General features: G+C 35.0%; 1 protein-coding gene across 1 annotated transcript; it reads right to left on the minus strand.

Moving 5' to 3' along the window:
• Positions 1 to 6,837: 6,837 nt before the first annotated feature.
• LOC129505338 (general transcription factor IIH subunit 3-like) lies at positions 6,838 to 7,919 on the minus strand. Its single transcript, XM_055318348.1, is given in 2 exon segments — positions 6,838 to 7,228; positions 7,230 to 7,919. Coding segments are annotated over 2 exon segments (930 nt in total). The 3' UTR covers positions 6,838 to 6,988.
• Between the last annotated feature and the right edge of the window lie 9,806 nt (positions 7,920 to 17,725).

The following is a 17,725-nucleotide window of genomic DNA, read 5'->3' on the forward strand; positions in this document are numbered from 1 at the left end:
TAATAATCTTTTTTTTTTAATTTTAAAAATTTTTTTTATTTTTATTTATTTATGATAGTCACAGAGAGAGAGAGAGAGGCAGAGACATAGGCAGAGGGAGAAGCAGGCTCCATGCACCGGGAGCCCGATGTGGGATTCGATCCCGGGTCTCCAGGATCACGCCCTGGGCCAAAGGCAGGCGCCAAACCACTGCACCACCCAGGGATCCCTGTGGCTAATAATCTTACTTAAAAAGTCAAATTTCTCAATAGGCATAAGCCTGAATCTTTTACACAGCAAAAGGAATTTTTAAGCTTTTACTTTCTCTCTGCACAACAATAGCATTGGTCTGTTTTGAAGATGAAAGAGAAAGGAGTTTCTATATGGACCTACGCAGGACAGGGCTAAAACTAGTTTGAGAAATATTAAACCCAGAGACCATATTGCAATAATTGGATATGGGTTTTGTTTGGTTTTGCTTTTCCATGAACACTAATATCTAAAAAAAAGAATATCCTACCTAGCTTATTTGGGTCCCGGATTATGTATGGCATTTGCTTCTTTGGTAAGAGTTAAAAATAATTAAAGGTAATGTTAAATACTAATGCTGTGCCAAATACTGCAACAAACAGTGGATTATAAATGAACCCTTCACTATGTTTTTTCTGACAGGCTCTGGTAGCCTCTCTCCACAGAAGGTTCTACTCTGTAGCCGGGGACATGCTGGGACCAGGGTTTCTTACTGACATTTCTCCTCTTGGATTTTCATTTACTGTATACTTTTCAATAATAATACCCTTTGATAAATTAGGTGAAACTAATGGCAAAGATATCAAAGAACAATGGAAATACTTTTGACCTACCTGTAAAATGACAGTTTATGATCTTTACAATAATGAACAATTATAGGAAAGATGTTCAACTTTTTACCAAAAGATATTACTTAATTTCTAGTTCATACTTACACAGAGAAGAGCTAAATGCAAACCACCTGCTTATAATAAATCTGTGTACATTAGCATGGAAGTTTTGAATATGAACAAACAAAAAAAAGGAGAAGTTGCTACAGGACTAAAGTTGGAGTCACGTGGTTTCAAAGTTTGTGGAAAGGTTTTTTTTTTTTTCCCCTTTTTAATGCTCTGTGTGTGTGTGTATGTGTCAAGATTTTAGATGTGAATCCTTCAAAGTTGTCAGACTACGTTTCCCTCCAGCTGGTTTGGAGCTGATTTTCCAACTTCTTTTACAAGTAAGATTTTTAAACAATTTTAAAGAAATTATGTGCTGGCTTTTAAATTCAAAATTCAGATGAACGTAATGCTGTGGTTTCATTGCTAAGAATTCTCCTTGTTCTGCCTTTCATTTTCTTTTTGACACAAATTGATTAGGACATTTAAGAATTTTACTGCCTTTGTAAAAAAGAAAACAAGGTCGTTCTTTTTAGTGTAAGGTTAATGATGTTAGGTTGGGGATGCTTCTCTGTTATTTTTGACTAGTTTGTGCTTACTTTTAAAGGGAGTTTAGTGAAAAAAAAAGGGGGGGGGGCAGCCTGGGTGGCTCAGCGGTTTAGTGCCTCCTTCAGCCCAGGGCATGATCCTGGAGACCTGGGATCCAGTTCCATGTCAGGCTCCCTGCATGGAGCCTGCTTCTCCCTCTGCCTGTGTCTCTGCTTCTCTCTCTCATTGTGTCTATCATGAATAAATGAATAAAAATCTTAAAAAAAATAATAAAGGGAGCTTAGTGGACACTGCTGTGTCAAAAGCCTCAGTACTGTTTATAGTTGGTAACTAAACTACATGAAAATTTCTAGATGTGTTCATAAAAGAAGGTGTTCCTCCTGAAATATCTGGTCTATACTGGAGGGTAGGGGGTAGGAGAGGAGACTGAAAACTTTGCTACTCTTACTAAGTTGTGAAATACATATTTTTCCAAATCTCAGTGAGTCATTCCACCCTCATGGAACTATTCTGGGTTACTCACCAGCATATCTGCCAAGCTTCTTGAAATCCCAGGACATGGCCTAAGGCATGTCCCCAGGAGTGGTCCCCTTTGCCCCATTTCCCCTCTGTGCTTGTGCTTGAGACACAGAGCCCACAGTAGTCCTCGTGGTTGTACCTCTCTTCACACGTGTTCTCGGATATTTCAGGGATTTGGGTTTCTCTGTTCACCTAAAGTTATGAACCTCCTGGGACAAATATCATGTTGTCTTCTTTAAAATGTGTTCTCCTTTTCTAGCTAGCCTATTACAATGCAGTGTTGCATGAAAAACAGCCTAAATATTACTGCTGAAGCAATGGAAGTAAACATCTCTTTGTTAGTATGTAATTGTTATTTTTTGGTATTATAAAATTCTCTTAGGCTATAGATTCAGTTCATTAATTTCTTGATTCTAATGATATAATATCTACCCCATAATCCATGTAGAGTTTGTGACAAAAGTATCTTCTGTCTTTTGCAGAAGAAAAGGTGTGAGGTGACTACTTTTTCTTTGAAACAATTACCCACAAAACTAGCAGGTAGACTGTATGATGTGTGGTCACTAACACTCCTTCCTAGTAAGCCTTAAATCCACTCTTTCTTCATTTGTTATGGAGATATTAGATTAATGGGTTGCTGAATGCAGGTAATTAAATACATTTATATTTGATTTCATTCCAGTGAGTCAGCAGAAGGGAACATTCTATTAACATTTTACATCTTGGCTGATTGGGCATGTGTTCTGGAATGTCCTTTACTGAAATATTTCCTTCCTTCTTTAAAATAGCCCTTTACTTGATTTATTTTAGTTACTTCAAAGGGATTAATTATTGTTTTTAAAAGATTTTATTGATGTATTTGAGAGACAGAGAGTGAGCAAGTGAGATAGGGAGGGAGGTAGAGAGAGAGAGCACCCAAGTGAGGGAAGGGCTAAGGGGAAGGGAAAGGGAAAAGCAGACTCCACACTAAGCAAGGAGCTGGAATACATGGGGCTTGATCCCAGAACTCTAGGATTATGAACTGAGTGAAAGGCAGCTGCTTAACCAACTGAGCCACCCAGCTGCCCCAAGATGAAATAATTTTTTATGGTTTTAAAACATAACATCAAAGATATATAAATAAACAGAGGGACATAGTGATAACACAAATTAGATCATGATCACTAGTTATATTAAGGACAAAATCTATTATAGGAGCTAATTTGGGTTAAAAAAATAACGACCTCTTTTTAAAAAAGGGTATGAGCCGCCACAATGAAACCTAGAACATACTCTAGTATAAAAAAATGCAGATAGAAAGTATGGGGATGGGGAAATAAAGGTAGCAAAGTATTATGATTTTAGAGTGCTTATCTACAGGTTAGTACTCATCACTGGGTTGCTTGTAGAGGGGCACTGCAAGTTTGGCTCTGAGCTCTGCAATTAGATATAATATTCACACTATCCATATAACAATAAACCAGGCACTCAACATAAGTTATACTTGTCCTGAAAAGAAATCAGTGAAAAGGCTATATTAGGTTCTCAGGAGGCAGGCACTGAATGATACTGGATTATGCTGTCAGCAACATCCTTGTAATATTTAATGAAATATTAATAATGAAATATTTAATGAAATATTAATAATGAAATTCTTACAAGACACTTTAAAATCCTTCAGTGCACAGCTAGAAGATAATGCCATTTCTAGGGAGGAACCGAACAATATTGTGTCCACTATTTTGATAAAAATGTTTTTAGATCTGTGGTGGTCTGGCGTGATCCAAAGAGAAAGGTATCTTTCAATGAATGAAACTGATTTTTTTCTAGAAGTGACAGGAAAAGAACCCATTTTGTTGTTAGTGAAATGTTTGCAAGTTTTGACTGCCAATCTACAGTGCAGTGAGACCTCTTTGAGGAGTGAGGTGCCCAGAACTGGCTCAAACCTGCTCATCTTCCCTGTGTAAGCAGCGTAAGCAAGTTCATTTGAGCAGGGCCGAATATTTCTTTAGAAAAAACTTCTGGATCCAATACAAGGCTCTGAGGCCTTTATAACATAGAACATGGCTACAAACAGGTTATCTCTCTTATGTCACTGAGCTCCCTAATTGCGATTAGCACATATACGTGCATGAATACTTGTATATGAACTCACACACAGAGATACATAAATCTCCCCCCAAATACATATACTTCATAAGAACACCTAATATTTTTATTTTGAAATATTCCAAGCATATGACAAAATTCAAAGAACTTTACAGTAAAAGCCCATAAACCCAAACTGAGATTCTACCATTAACACTTTATTATTCTTGTTTTATCACATGTATATTCATCTATGTAGTTCTACATTCATCTAAGTAAATTGCAGACACCTGCACACTTTTCTCTAACAACTTCATATCATTAGAGTTCAATATTTGTTCATGATTATCATAACTAGATAATACAGTGTTATCTAGTATAATATACATTAATATTATGTAACAGTATTGTATGATTTTAATGTAAAATTTATGCATAAGAATATACAGATTTTAAGGGTATATTAGTTGACTTTTGAAAAATGTATATGTCTGTGTACCCAAATAGAACATCCTTATCCTAGAAAGTTCATCATATAGTTCCCTGGTTAATCCCCATTTCTAACATCCAGAGGCAATAACTGTTGTGATTATTTTCTACCGTATATTAAGTTTATTGGTTCTAGAAATTTATATAAATGCAACCATGCAAATTACATTCTTTTATATTGTCTTTTTCCACTTAGCATTGTTTTTGAGGTTCATCAAAATTGTATATATCATCTTTAAAAATTTTATTTATTTATTTATTTTGAGAGAGAGAGAGCATGGATGTGCGTAAGAGTTGTTGAGGGGTGAGGGGCAGAGAGAGAAACTCAAGCATACTCTATGCTGAGCACAGGGCCTGTCGTGGGGCTTGATGCCATGACCCATGAGATCTATGACCTCAGCCGAAACCAAGAATCCAACCGATTGAACCACCCAGATGCCCCTGTATATATATCATCTTTTGTTAAAAAGCAATGCAAATTAGTCTTCTGTTGTATGAATATGCCACTATTTGTTTATTCATTTTCTTATTGATGATTGGATATCTAGGCTGCTTCTAGCTTTGGGCCATGATGAATAAAACTACTTTTAATATTGCTTATTTTCATTTCTTTTGGATAATGCCTGACCATGTATTTAGTTTTATTATTAACTTTTAGCCCATTCTGCTACTTAGTAGAACCATTTAACACTCTCAACAACGACATGTAGGTATTCTAGTTGCTGCTTATCTTTACCAGCATTTGGTGTTCTTGATCTTTTAAGTTTAGCCATTCTTGTGAGCATGTCATGCTATCTCATTTGGTATTAATTTGGATTTCCCTGAGAATCAATGATCTTGAGTACTTTTTCATGTACTTATTGGTCATTTCTACATATTTTCTGAAGTACCTGTTCAAAATTTGTCCATTAAAAAAATTGGGTTGTTTTATTCTTAAGTACTTGGAATTCTTTATATATCCTGAATACTAGTCCTTTGTCAGTTAAAGATTTTTTTTTTGAAAATTTAAATTATTTTATTATAAAAATTTATATAAACCATAAACAACAGTCAAAAAAATAAAACCTAAACAGAATTAAGCCAGTAAACAAATGAAAAAGTAGCAACAAGAACCTGACCAGCTTCTTTGAAATTATTCATCTTTTAGATATTTGATGACTTCCTAGACTTCCTACACTAAGGCATGAAATATTAAATATTATTTCTAAAAGACAAATAAAATTTTCAAACTCAAGGATCAGTATTTCCCAAGTGACCACTAAAACCTGTTTGTATTTAACAAAATTATAAATCCACAAAGTACAAAATCTACCTGAAATCATCTAGCCAAATAACAAATTATTTAAATGAGACTCAGCTTCTGAGATGGTATAAAGAGAAAATTAAAATCTTATTTACGTACAAGGTTGTGTACACAAATGGATTTTTGTCAATATACAAATGTTTGTTTTTATCAATATATGTTTAAAAACAAACCAAACCAGCCACCATTCCTGAAAACCCTTCATACACTATACTGGAATTTAAAAAGACTTCTAATATCTTCAAAGTTACATACAAAAATAAGTTTTTTCTTGTTCAAATTACAAATAATTTTTCTTTTCAACCTATAGCACTTGTCAGTAGTAAATCCAAAGCTTCTAGAGAATAGTTCTCCAACATTAATGCTTTTTTCCCCCTCATTACAAAAGGAAAGAATTCTATCTGGGGGACAACACTGAACTGTAAAGAATCCATTCTCCACCAAGAAATTCCCCCTCCAAACCCAGACGCTGGCTTTCACATATAAGCTCTTCACACAACTATCTCTGAAGAAAAAATTGCTCCCAGAGTACTGCACCCCCCTCCTCCCTCACTTAAAATCAGACTTTGTACTGATTGACAAACAGTTAATATGTGGATGACTGTGTCCAGACACACATGTGATGTCGGTGATGTCAGGCAAAAGCAAAACTACCTGCTAGTCTATGAAGCCAAATCTCAACTTAGACAATATAGATTTTATTTACATGACTATCGTCAAATTCAGCTGTTGGTTCAAGGAAGATGGTCTATCTTGGTTAATGCTGTTACTGCATGGTCGCTTGTTCGTTTTTTCCAAAACTGCGCTCAAATTTCACTGGTCATACATTTCACAGGCAGAACCCAACAGAGACAGGTAAGAGTCTAAAGCCGGTAATCAGGCAGGCCAAGCTGACAAATGATCACCCCATTATTAAAAAAAAAAATCTCACTCACTAATTTATGCTTTCTTCTCCTTCTGTGGGCAAAAACCAGTCTGAAAAGATTGCATAGAATGATTCCCTCAAATAACACAGTGCCCCAAAAGCACAGCATGAGGATAATGGTCTAGAAATCCTTCCTGTAAGAAACTTCATTCAAAATTATTTCATATGCACTGTATTTTTTCAGGGCCTCCAAACACAGATCCCACCACACAATTCCTAGTAATAGGCTCTAGGGGCGCAGGAATCTTATGATCACACGGACACTTTCAGTTTCTTTTTCTTGGCCTTGAGCACCAGAGGCAGAGAAATCTTAAAGGCTGTCTCGCACGTTGTGCAGATGGGACTGAAGTTGCAGAATATTGACAAGCAGACAGAACAGACATAGCCAATTTCAATAAGATTTCGATGACAGAAGCAGGCAGCCTGGTAGTCCACATGAATTGGGGGGGGGGGGAGGATTAGCTGAGATCCTTGATCTTGATCAGGAAGAAAAAACCCACAGTAAATACTGCAGAAGAGAGGGCATCTGAGGCACCTTCAAATATAGTCCCCCTGTGATGTCACAGGCCTGCTGGAGGAGTCCTGAATCTGAGTCTAAAACACAGGCATCAATCAAAATATTCTGCTTCTGTGCTGCAAAGATGACATTCATGAAATTCATATACTGCAGCGCGCTGTCTTCCGCAGCCTTAATCACCAAAATCCTTGATTTCATTTCCTGATTATCTCTAACCTCTTTGTTCATTCTATGAATGTAGCAAAGAGCTTGGGCAAGGGATCCTGCCAGCAGAGTTTCTGTATGTTGACCCTTTATGTCACTCTTGATCATGAGATCTTTAATCTCTTCGACAATAACTTCATTTGCTGCTGTGAATAGCTCATATTTCCCATCCTTGCTCTCTGAGGGGCTGAATTCAGAAGGGTTGCCAGGATCTCCAAAAAAGTCTACAAGTTTGCCATTCTTTCCAGGATATAAGAATCGACTTTCTTGAATGTGACTTGCTATCACAGCAAGTTTGTTGGAATGATTCATGAATAACTGAGAATTTCCCAGCACCATCACAGCATCTATGCATTTTGATAAAGTAAACTGAGACTCCTTTAAGGCTTGCTTTCCCCACCAACCTGGGTTGGTATCAACAACGATAACTAGAAGATTCAATTCATCTTCATCTGACACCATGGCGGCCAGGATCCCCCAACACAGAGGCAGCGAGCAGTCAAACGCTCCTCCCGGACCCTGCACAACCCGACTTCCGGCCTGTCAGTTAAAGATTTTTGATTATTTCCTTGTTGTTTATCAATCTCATTCATTTTTTTAATGATATCTTTTCATGAGCATAATGTTTTAATTTTGACAAAGTCTAATTTTTTCTTTCATGGATTATTACTTTCTGTATCTGAAAACCTTTTGCCTGCCCTCAAATATGGAAGCTAATTCTACACTTTCCTGTAAAGGATTTATGGTCTTAACTTTTACATTTAGGTCTGTGGTCCATCTTGAATTAATTATTGTGTATGGTATGAGATATGGATTGAGTTAATTTTTTTCCATAAAGATATCCAGTTATTACAATTCCACTTGTTGGACAGACTATAACCTTTCTCCAATGCATTATTCTCATGACTTAAATTTTTTTTTTTTTTACTTTTTTCTTTTAGAAGGAGGGGAGGGGCAGAGGGAAATTGGAAGAGAGAGAGAGAGAATCCTAAGTAGGCTCCATGCCCAGAGCAGAGCTATCACAGGGCTCAACCCCATGACCTGAGATCATGACCTGAGCTGAAATCAAGAGTCAGCCACGTAACTCACTGAGCCACGCAGGTGCCCCACTCTGGTTTACTTTTTTAGAAATCAGATTATCATTTAAGTGTGTATGTGAGTCTATTACAAGGCTCTTTATTCTTTCCTTTGATCTGTTTGTGGATCCTTTCTTACGTACTGTTCTGTCTTGATTATTGGAACTTTGCAGTATTTCTTGGAGTCAGAGAGTTTAAGTACTCCAATTTGGTTATTTTTTAATAAGATTGCTTGACACATTTTAGGTCCTCTATCATTTTAATAAAAACTACAACCAGTTTAGGGGTGACTGGGTAGCTCAGTCAGTTAGGTGTCTGACTTGATTTCAGCTCAAGTCATGATCTCAGGACGGTGGGACTGAGCCCTGAGTCAGGCTTTGCATTCAGCAGGGAATCTGAATGAGATTCTCACTCCCTCTCTTTCTGCCCACCATCCCCTGCTCTCTCCCTCTGAAATAAATAATCTTAAAAAAAAAATCCCAAAAAACTACAACCAGTTTATCGAAATGTACAAAAAAATCCCCCAAATGCTGCTGAGGTTATTTTCTGATTCTTTTGAATCTATAAATAAATTTGAAGAATTGACATCATAAGAATATTGAGTTTTACAATCCTTAAACATGGACTATGTCTTCATTTTTAGAATTCTTCTTAACAATGTTTGAAAGTTTTAAATGTAGAGGACTTGTCCATTTTTTGTTAAATTCATTCTTGAATATTTCATATTTTTGGGGGGTGTTATAACTGGATTTTAAAAGATTGGTAGTATTAAAATTGGATTAAGTTTTTTTTAATTTCATTTTTATTTGTTTTCTGTTAGCATATAAAATGCATATGATTTTATATATTCAATTTGTATCCAGCCAACCTTGTTAATATTACTAGTTAGTGCAGTTGTTGTTTGACTTTTCTGTATAAACAATCATGTTATATACACATAAAGACAATTTTATTTTCTTTCAGATTTTTATGCTTTTTAGCTCTTTTTCTTCACTCCTTGCAATGGCTGGCATCTCTAATACAATGTTGACTAGAAGTAGAAGGAGTGGGCATTTTTGCTTTGTTCCTGATCTTAGAAAAAAGTGTTCACAGTTAAGTATGGTATTAGCTGTAGGCTCCACTTAGATGCTTTTTATTAGGTTGAGGAAGTTTCCTTCTATCCTGGTTTGCCGAGTATTTTTTAAAAATCAAAAATGGATTTTTTTTGGGGGGGCAAAAGCTTTTGCTGTGTCTGTTAAAATGATCCTGTAGTTTCAATTTTATTCTATTAATGTGGTGAATTACAATGATTCTCAAATGTTAAATCAAACTTGCATTATAGGGGTTAACCCTTCTTGGTTACAATTGATGGGTTCACTTTGCTGATTTTGTAAAGTACATTTACAACTATTTTCATGAAAGATATTGGTGTGTGATTTTCTTTTTTATTTTTGTATTGTCTTTGTCAGACTTGAGGTTTAGGGTTATGCTGACCATATATAATGAGTTGGACAATATATCTTCTCAATTTTTGGAAAAATTTATATCAAATGAGTTTAGAATTCATCAGCAAAATCATCTGATCCTGGAGTTTTCTTTGTAGGAAGGGTTTCGAAAACTAACTCATTTTCTTAAATAATTATGGGGCTATTCAAAATTTCAGTTTAATTTTGTGTCAGTTTTAGTAACATGTATTTTTCAAATAAATTTTCTATTTCATCTACATTTTCACATTTGGTGGCATGAAGTTTCATAAGAAAATCTTACTGTCTTTTAATATTGATATGATCTGTATCAATCTCGTTTTCATTTCTGATATTGATAATTTATGTTCTTTCTCTTTTTTACCTTGATCAATATAGTTTTTCAATTTTGTTGATCTTTTCAAAGAATCATCTTTTGATTCTGTTAATTTTCCCTATTGTTTTTCTCTTTTAAAAAAATCTATTGAGTTCTGCTCTTCATTATTTCCTTTTCCCTACTTACACTGGTCTTTCCTCTTACTTTTCATATTCATAAAGTGGAAGTTTATTATTATTATTTTTTTAAAGTGGAAGCTTAGTTATTGATTTTAGAACTTTCTTTTTTTTATATAGGCATTCAAATCTATAAACCTTTCTCTAAAAACTTCTTTAGCTGCAAATCATACATTTTTTATATGTTATTTTATGTCTTAATTCTGGTTTAGTTAGAAATATTTTCTAATTTTTCTCATGATTTATTCTTTGATCAATGGATCATTTAAAAGTGTAGTGTTTAATTTTCAAATATGTAAACATTTCCTAGTTGTCGTAATGATTTCTAATTATACTATATTGTGGTCAGGAAACATTCTCTTTGGAACTTGAAACTTTTAAGTCTATTTAGACTTGTTTTATGGTCCTGTAGATGATATATTGTTTTAAAGTAATATGTGCACTTGCGAAGAATGTATATCCTGCAATCATGCTAAAAATACCAATCAGGGAAATATGATTGACAATCTTCAGGTTATCTTTGTATTTATATTTTATCTAATTGTCTTATCAGTTTGCAGAAGTGTTAGAATCTTTATAGTTGTAATATTGCCTATTTTCCCCTTTCCTTATGTCAAATTTTGCTTCATGCTTTTTTTAATTCGGCACTAGGCAAATATACATTTGTTATATATTCCTGACAAATTGACACTTTTATTATTATGAAACGTCCTTCTTTATATGTTATAACTTTTTCCTTAAAGTATGTTGAATCTAATGTTAATATAGTCATGTCTTCTTATGCTTATTGTTTGTATGGCATTTCTTGTTCTGTCCATTTACATTTAACCTATCTGGATCTTTATTTTTATATGGTGCTTTTGAGACAGCATATAGATGACCTTGCTTTTTTTGTCTTCTGGCAATTTCTGCCTTTTAGTTAGAGCATTTAATCTAATAACTTTATTTTATTTTTTTTAAGATTTTATTTATTTATTCATGAAAGACAGAGAGAGAGAGAGAGAGAGAGAGAGAGAGGCAGAGACATAGGCAGAGGGAGAAGCAGGCTCCATACAAAGAGCCTGATGTGGGACTCGATCCCAGGTCTCCAAGATCAGGCCTTGGGCTGAAGGCAGCGCTAAACCACTGAGCCACCCAGGCTGCCCCTAATCTAATAACTTTAAATGTAATTATAATTTCACCATTATTAATGATTTATTACTTATCCTCTGTGCTTTCTATCCCTTTGTTTCTTCTTTCTTGCCTTCTTTTGTACTTTTGAATATTTGTTAGAATTCCATTTTAATTATTTTATTAAGCTTTTTTATATCTTCCTATTTATGTTATTTTTAAGTGGTTCTACTAGGGATAGAGGGTGATATGTGGCTAAGGGGCCATGGGTTTTAAGCATAGAGGTCTGTAAGTGACCACTGGTTTATATGTGTGTATATAAAACTGTTATTGTATTTCTCAGATTGGTGTTATCTGTGTTTTTCAAGAATATTCACAAAGTTGTACAACCATCATAATTATCTTTTTTTTTTAAAGATTTTATTTATTTATTCATGAGACACACACACACACACACACACACACACACACACACACACAGAGGCAGAGACACAGACAGAGGGAGAAGCAGGCTCCATGCAGGGAACCTGAAGTGGGACTCCATCCCAGGTCTCCAGGATCAGGCCCTAGGGTAAAGCAGGCGCAAAACCGCTGAGCGACCCAGGCTGCCCCCATCAGCATTATCTAACAACTATTTAGTTCCAGAACATTTCCAACACCCCCTAAAGAGACCCTGTACCCATTCGTAGTCACTCTGCAATTTTCCCTACCCCTAGCTTTGGCAACCTCGAATCTACATTCTGTCCCTATAGATTTCCTCATTCTGAATATTTTATAAATAAAATCATACAATATATGATTTTTATATCTCACTTCTTTAACTTGGTATAATGTTTGCAAGATTCATTTACATTGTAGTATGTATTAATGCTTTGTTTCTCTTTATGGCTGTATAATATTCCATTATATGGGTATACCACATCTTATTTTCCATTCATCTGTTGATAGACACTTAGGCTTTCTAGTTTTTGGCTATTATGAACAATGTTCATTAATAAACATTTTTATATAAGTTTTTATGTAAATATATACTTTCATTTCTCTTGTATATATCTAGGAATGGAGTTGCTGGGTTCTAAGGCTTTTTTAAAGAAATTTATTCTGTTAGAATACACAGAGATAACACAACTAATGATCATATTATGGAGTTATAACTTTTTTATTTTTTTATTTTTTATAACTTTTTTTTAAAAAAACAAAGTAGATTTTTTTTTGTAATCATTTTTTTTTAACCTACATGGATATGTGGAGAATTTTTGTCTTTATCATAAATTCAGGTAGCTAACAAGGGTGCCACTTTAGGGAGAGAAAAAAAGGTCACAATATACCTTCTGATTGCACTCTTTCCAGCAGCCTTTGTTTGTATTGTGTGGTTGTGTATGTTTTTTGCAATAAAAAATATATATTTGGGAGACACCTGGGTGGCTCAGTGGTTGAGTATCTGGCTTTGGCTCAGGTTGTGATCCTGGGGTCCTGGGATTGAATCCTGCATCATACTCCTCACAGGGAGCATGCCTATGTCTGCCTATGTCTCTACCTCTCTCTCTGTGTCTCTCATTTATAAATAAATAAAATCCTTTAAAAAAAAGAAATATATATTTGGTTATTTGGATGACCAAAACATATTTCTCATATATGTTTGGTCTTCATCCACATTCCTTGGCTCACAGCTCCCAATGCCCTTGGAATTTCCTAATCTTGAGAGTGATTAAGGTGTCTTTTGTTATATTAATTGAAGTAACTAACTTATGGACCCTACCTATGGGCATAGGCTAGTGGCAGGAAGACCAACTGTGTGATCAGATGGCTGAATTTTCAGTCTCATCCTCTATTTCTCCATTGCCTACTCCCCCACTAAACTCCAGGGAGGAAAGAGGGGATGGGGCTGAATCAACCCATGGCTAATGACTTAGTCATGACTGTTCAAAGAATTTTCTATACAAACCCAAGAGGACTGGGTTTGGAGAGCTTCCAGGTTGATGAACATGTGGAGATGCAGGGAGAGTGGCACTCCTGGAAAAGCATGGAAGCTCTGCTTCTCTTCCCCATACCTCACCTTATATATCTCTTCATCTGGTTGTTGATTTGTATCCTTTGTCATATCCTTTAATAAACTGGTAAATGTGTTTCCCTGAGTTCTGTGAATGGCTCTAGCAAATTAATCTTACCTAAGGAGAAGGTTATCGCAAACTTTAATCTGTAGCTGGTCAGTCAGAAACATAGTTAACAGCCTGGGGCTTGTGATCAGCTGGCACCTAAAGTAGAGGGTAGAGGGCAGTCTTGTGAAACTGAGCCCTTGACTTGTGGAATCTGATGCTGCCTTTTGGTAGATAGTATCAGAATTGAGTTGAATTCTTAGGAATCCTGCTGTTGTCTGAGAATTGCTTGGTGTTGTGTGTAGGGGAGCCCCCCCTCAATGTTGAATGTTGAAATGAAAATCACTTATAAGCAGAATTTAAGATACTTTTGACCATGCAGTTTTAGTCATGGAAGACAGATGTATGAAGAGACATGAAAAATAATAAGATTAAAGAATATATGGACACAAAGTGAATTATAGAAAGCAAAAGAGAAACAACTGCTATATAGTTGATATTCTTGAGGACAATATTTGAAAATTCAAATACATAAAGAAACTTTGAATGCTCTTGAATGTTGGGAGCAAAATGACATCTTTTACCTTCAGAGAGAGGATTTGTTAGCAGTAGACCTGGGGCAAGTTATGAATTTTCTGCACCTTGTTTTCTTCTTGAAAATGGAAATAATAGTAGTACTTACATCCTGATGTTTGGAAGATAAAATTAGTTAATTTAAGTAAGATATTCAGATTAGTGTATGGAAAATAGGAATACTTTGATAAGCATGGGCTCTTCTTTTTCCTTCTTTTCTGCTTTCTTTTCCTTCTTATCTTGCTTATTTTTTATTATTACTGTTGCTATTTAACAAGTTCCAGAAGTTTAGGCCAAAGAAGTAATAAGCTATAAAAAAGATTGCAGGGAAGTGAGACAATTGTCATTATTTGCTGCTAAATTGATCAACTTAGAAAAATCAAGAACATAAATTCAGCTAGGTTTCCAGATATAAGTGAACAGACAAAAAATCAGTAATGATTATAATATCACTATTTTTCATCTAGAAAAATAGTCAAAATGTTATCAATTAAAATAACAATAAAACTATAGAATTAAAAAATTACCTAGCTTACAGTCATATCTTAAAACTATTTAAAACATTTTGAAATGACTTGAAAAAGATATATACTATCCTCAAGGATAGGATAAAAATGTTAAATTTTCCAATTAGCCTATATCTTCAATTGTTTTAATTTGAATCCCAGCAGCTATTTGTGGACATTGGAAAAAATAATTCCAAAACTTATATGAAACAATAAGGGTCCACAAAACGGTTAGGCAATTTTGAGAATATAGGGCAAAGATGTAGAGTGTGCACCATGATACATAGCTCTAATGGCGCAAAGTGTGGGGTTCTTTATGGAAGCCAACAAAGAATTCAGTGGAGTAGAGAAGAAAACCATTTTATGGAAGCTTGACATGTGAAGCAGAGACAATAAGAATGGGTGAGAAGCACGTTTTATTTGCTGATAATACATAAAAAATTATCTCACCATTTGAGAGAAAAAAAAAACAACTTGAAATCCCATTTCACTTTGGATGCAATGGAACTCCAGTGAATTAAAACCCAAATGTGAAAAAGTAAAATTATAAATCAAATAGAAGAAAGTGTAGGAGAATATCTTTGTGACTTTCAAGAAGGAATAAATAAAAGGAGACCATAGTAAAAACTGTCAGTTTAAAAATAGATGGATTTTATTATATCAAAATTAAAGATTTCTGTTCTATGAAGGACATCAAAGACAAAATTAATAAATGGATAATGGACTAGATGAAGATATTTGCAAGATCCAATGCCCAACAAGCAATCAGTATCTGAGATATTAGGAATCAGAAAGAAGTACAAGAAAACTCATAGAAAATGGGCAAAGAATACAAACAGACATTTTGCAGGAGAAAAGTGAATGGTTAATAAGCATGTGGAAAGATGTTTAACTTCCCTAGCAAATGAGAAATGCAAACTAAGGCAGTGATATACAACTTTTAGCCCATATGGGTAGCAAAAATTAGAAAACTAACTAATATTAATTGCTGATGAAGGTATAAGAAACTATCCTTTTGGATGATAATCTGACAGCATCTGAATAATATTAAGAATGTACCTATTCCTATAACTCAGGAAGCAAAATCTTGGTTACACATTTGAGGAAAAATGTGGTACAAGTCAATGAAGAGATATATATAGAAATGTTTATTGAATCATAGTTTACCAAGGTGGCCATAAGTAAGAAAATAAAGAAATGAAACCTGAGGCATAGGTGTAGGAGTTTTGTGCAGCAAGCAGAAATAATGAACTAGGGTTTACATGTAGCAATAGATAGATCTCACAACACACTGTTGAGTGTAAAATAGTAATAAATAGGGTAAGATTTATTTCACAGTATTATTTATGTAGGTCAAATATGTGCACACAGTAAAGCACTACATATTTTTAAAGAACACAGGGATGCCTGGTTGGCTCAGTGATTGAGCGTCTGCCTTCAGCTCAGGTCATGATCCCGGGGTCTTGGGATCGAGTCCCACATAAGGCTCCCTGCAGGGAGTCTGCTTCTCCCTCTGCCTATGCCTCTGTCTCTCTCTCTGTGTCTCTCATGAATAAATAAATAAAATCTTAAAAAAGAGAGAATACACACAGATATATACACACATATGGAGAATTTGTTAAAAGTATATATAAATATAATAGAGCAGGTGCCTAAGGAGAAGGGCCTGATAATAAAGGGCCAAAGGTAAAAGCTAGTAAATAAAGTACAAGGAGAAAGAGCCCTAGCGTGACAAGGATTTAATAAAGGAACTAAGGGATTTGGTGTTTCAGTTCTATGCACCTGAGGTCTGCATAGCAACACAAATAAAATAAAAACAAAACAAAACAAAACAGACTATTTCAAAGACATAGTAAAGAAAAAAAACTTTATTAAAGAAATGTCCAAAAAAAAAATAAAGAAATGTCCATGTCTGTGGGTTAAAATGGAGCCCAGTGTCCCAGATGAAACAGGACAAAACAGTCTCTAAAATACTCTGGTATTGTTACTAGGCTGCAAGAATAAAGGCAGAGCAGAATCCTGTGGATCAAAACAAAATGAAACCCAGAGGGGAAAAGTCATATTGGGTTCAGACTTCACAGTAACTTTTAGTGTGAAGAGATAGTGGAGAAAATCTGAAGCTGCCTTTGGAAAGAAATTTTTTTGTGGAGTTTAGTTCAAGTATAATTCAAGTATAAAGGGAACAGGCATACAGATGTTTCCAGCTCTTTAAAAACCCAGAAGATATAGTATGAGTGTTTCTTGAGGAAACTACTTGGGGCACCAGGGTGGTTCAGTTGGTTAAGCGTCTGTCTTTGGCTCAGGTCTTGATCTTGGGGGCCTGGGACTGAGCTCTGCCTTGGGCTCCCTGCTCTGTGGGGACTCTGCTTCTCTTTCTGCCCCTCTCCTCCGCCCACAATCGTGCTCTCTCTTACTCTCTCTCAAATGAATAAATAAAAAATCTCAAAAAAATGATGAGCACATCTAGGGAAAAAAGAGGGGAAAGAAAAAAAATACATTAAAATGAAATTAAGGCTAAATATCCACAGGAACTCTGGAAGCAGGATTGAATATAAACACCATACATCTCCACAATGTAGAAGTACTAATAGAACCTGTGATGAATAGGCAGTTGGTTGGGCAGGACAAGGAATAGAAGGCAAAGTATTTCCTAATACTGCATGGTGAGGACACAAAAGACAATATTTTAAGCTTATTAATCAAATAATAGATATTAAAGCATACTGCCATTTAAAATCAATAAGAAAATAAAATAATGGTTTATTTAATCAAAATTAGTAAAGGAGGGGTAGGAGATGAAGTGGAGAAACTGTAATATGCAAACTTCTTGATCTTTCATGGCTGGCAGTCAAGAGAAAATCTCACACTAGAAAATCAAGAAATGGAGCATATACATATTTAATTGAAAGCTAAAACAGTGACCACAGGAAGAATGAAAATCAGACTAAGTGA

The sequence above is a fragment of the Nyctereutes procyonoides genome, unplaced genomic scaffold, assembly GCF_905146905.1.
Source record: "Nyctereutes procyonoides isolate TBG_1078 unplaced genomic scaffold, NYPRO_anot_genome, whole genome shotgun sequence".
NCBI classification, from domain to species: Eukaryota; Metazoa; Chordata; class Mammalia; order Carnivora; family Canidae; genus Nyctereutes; species Nyctereutes procyonoides.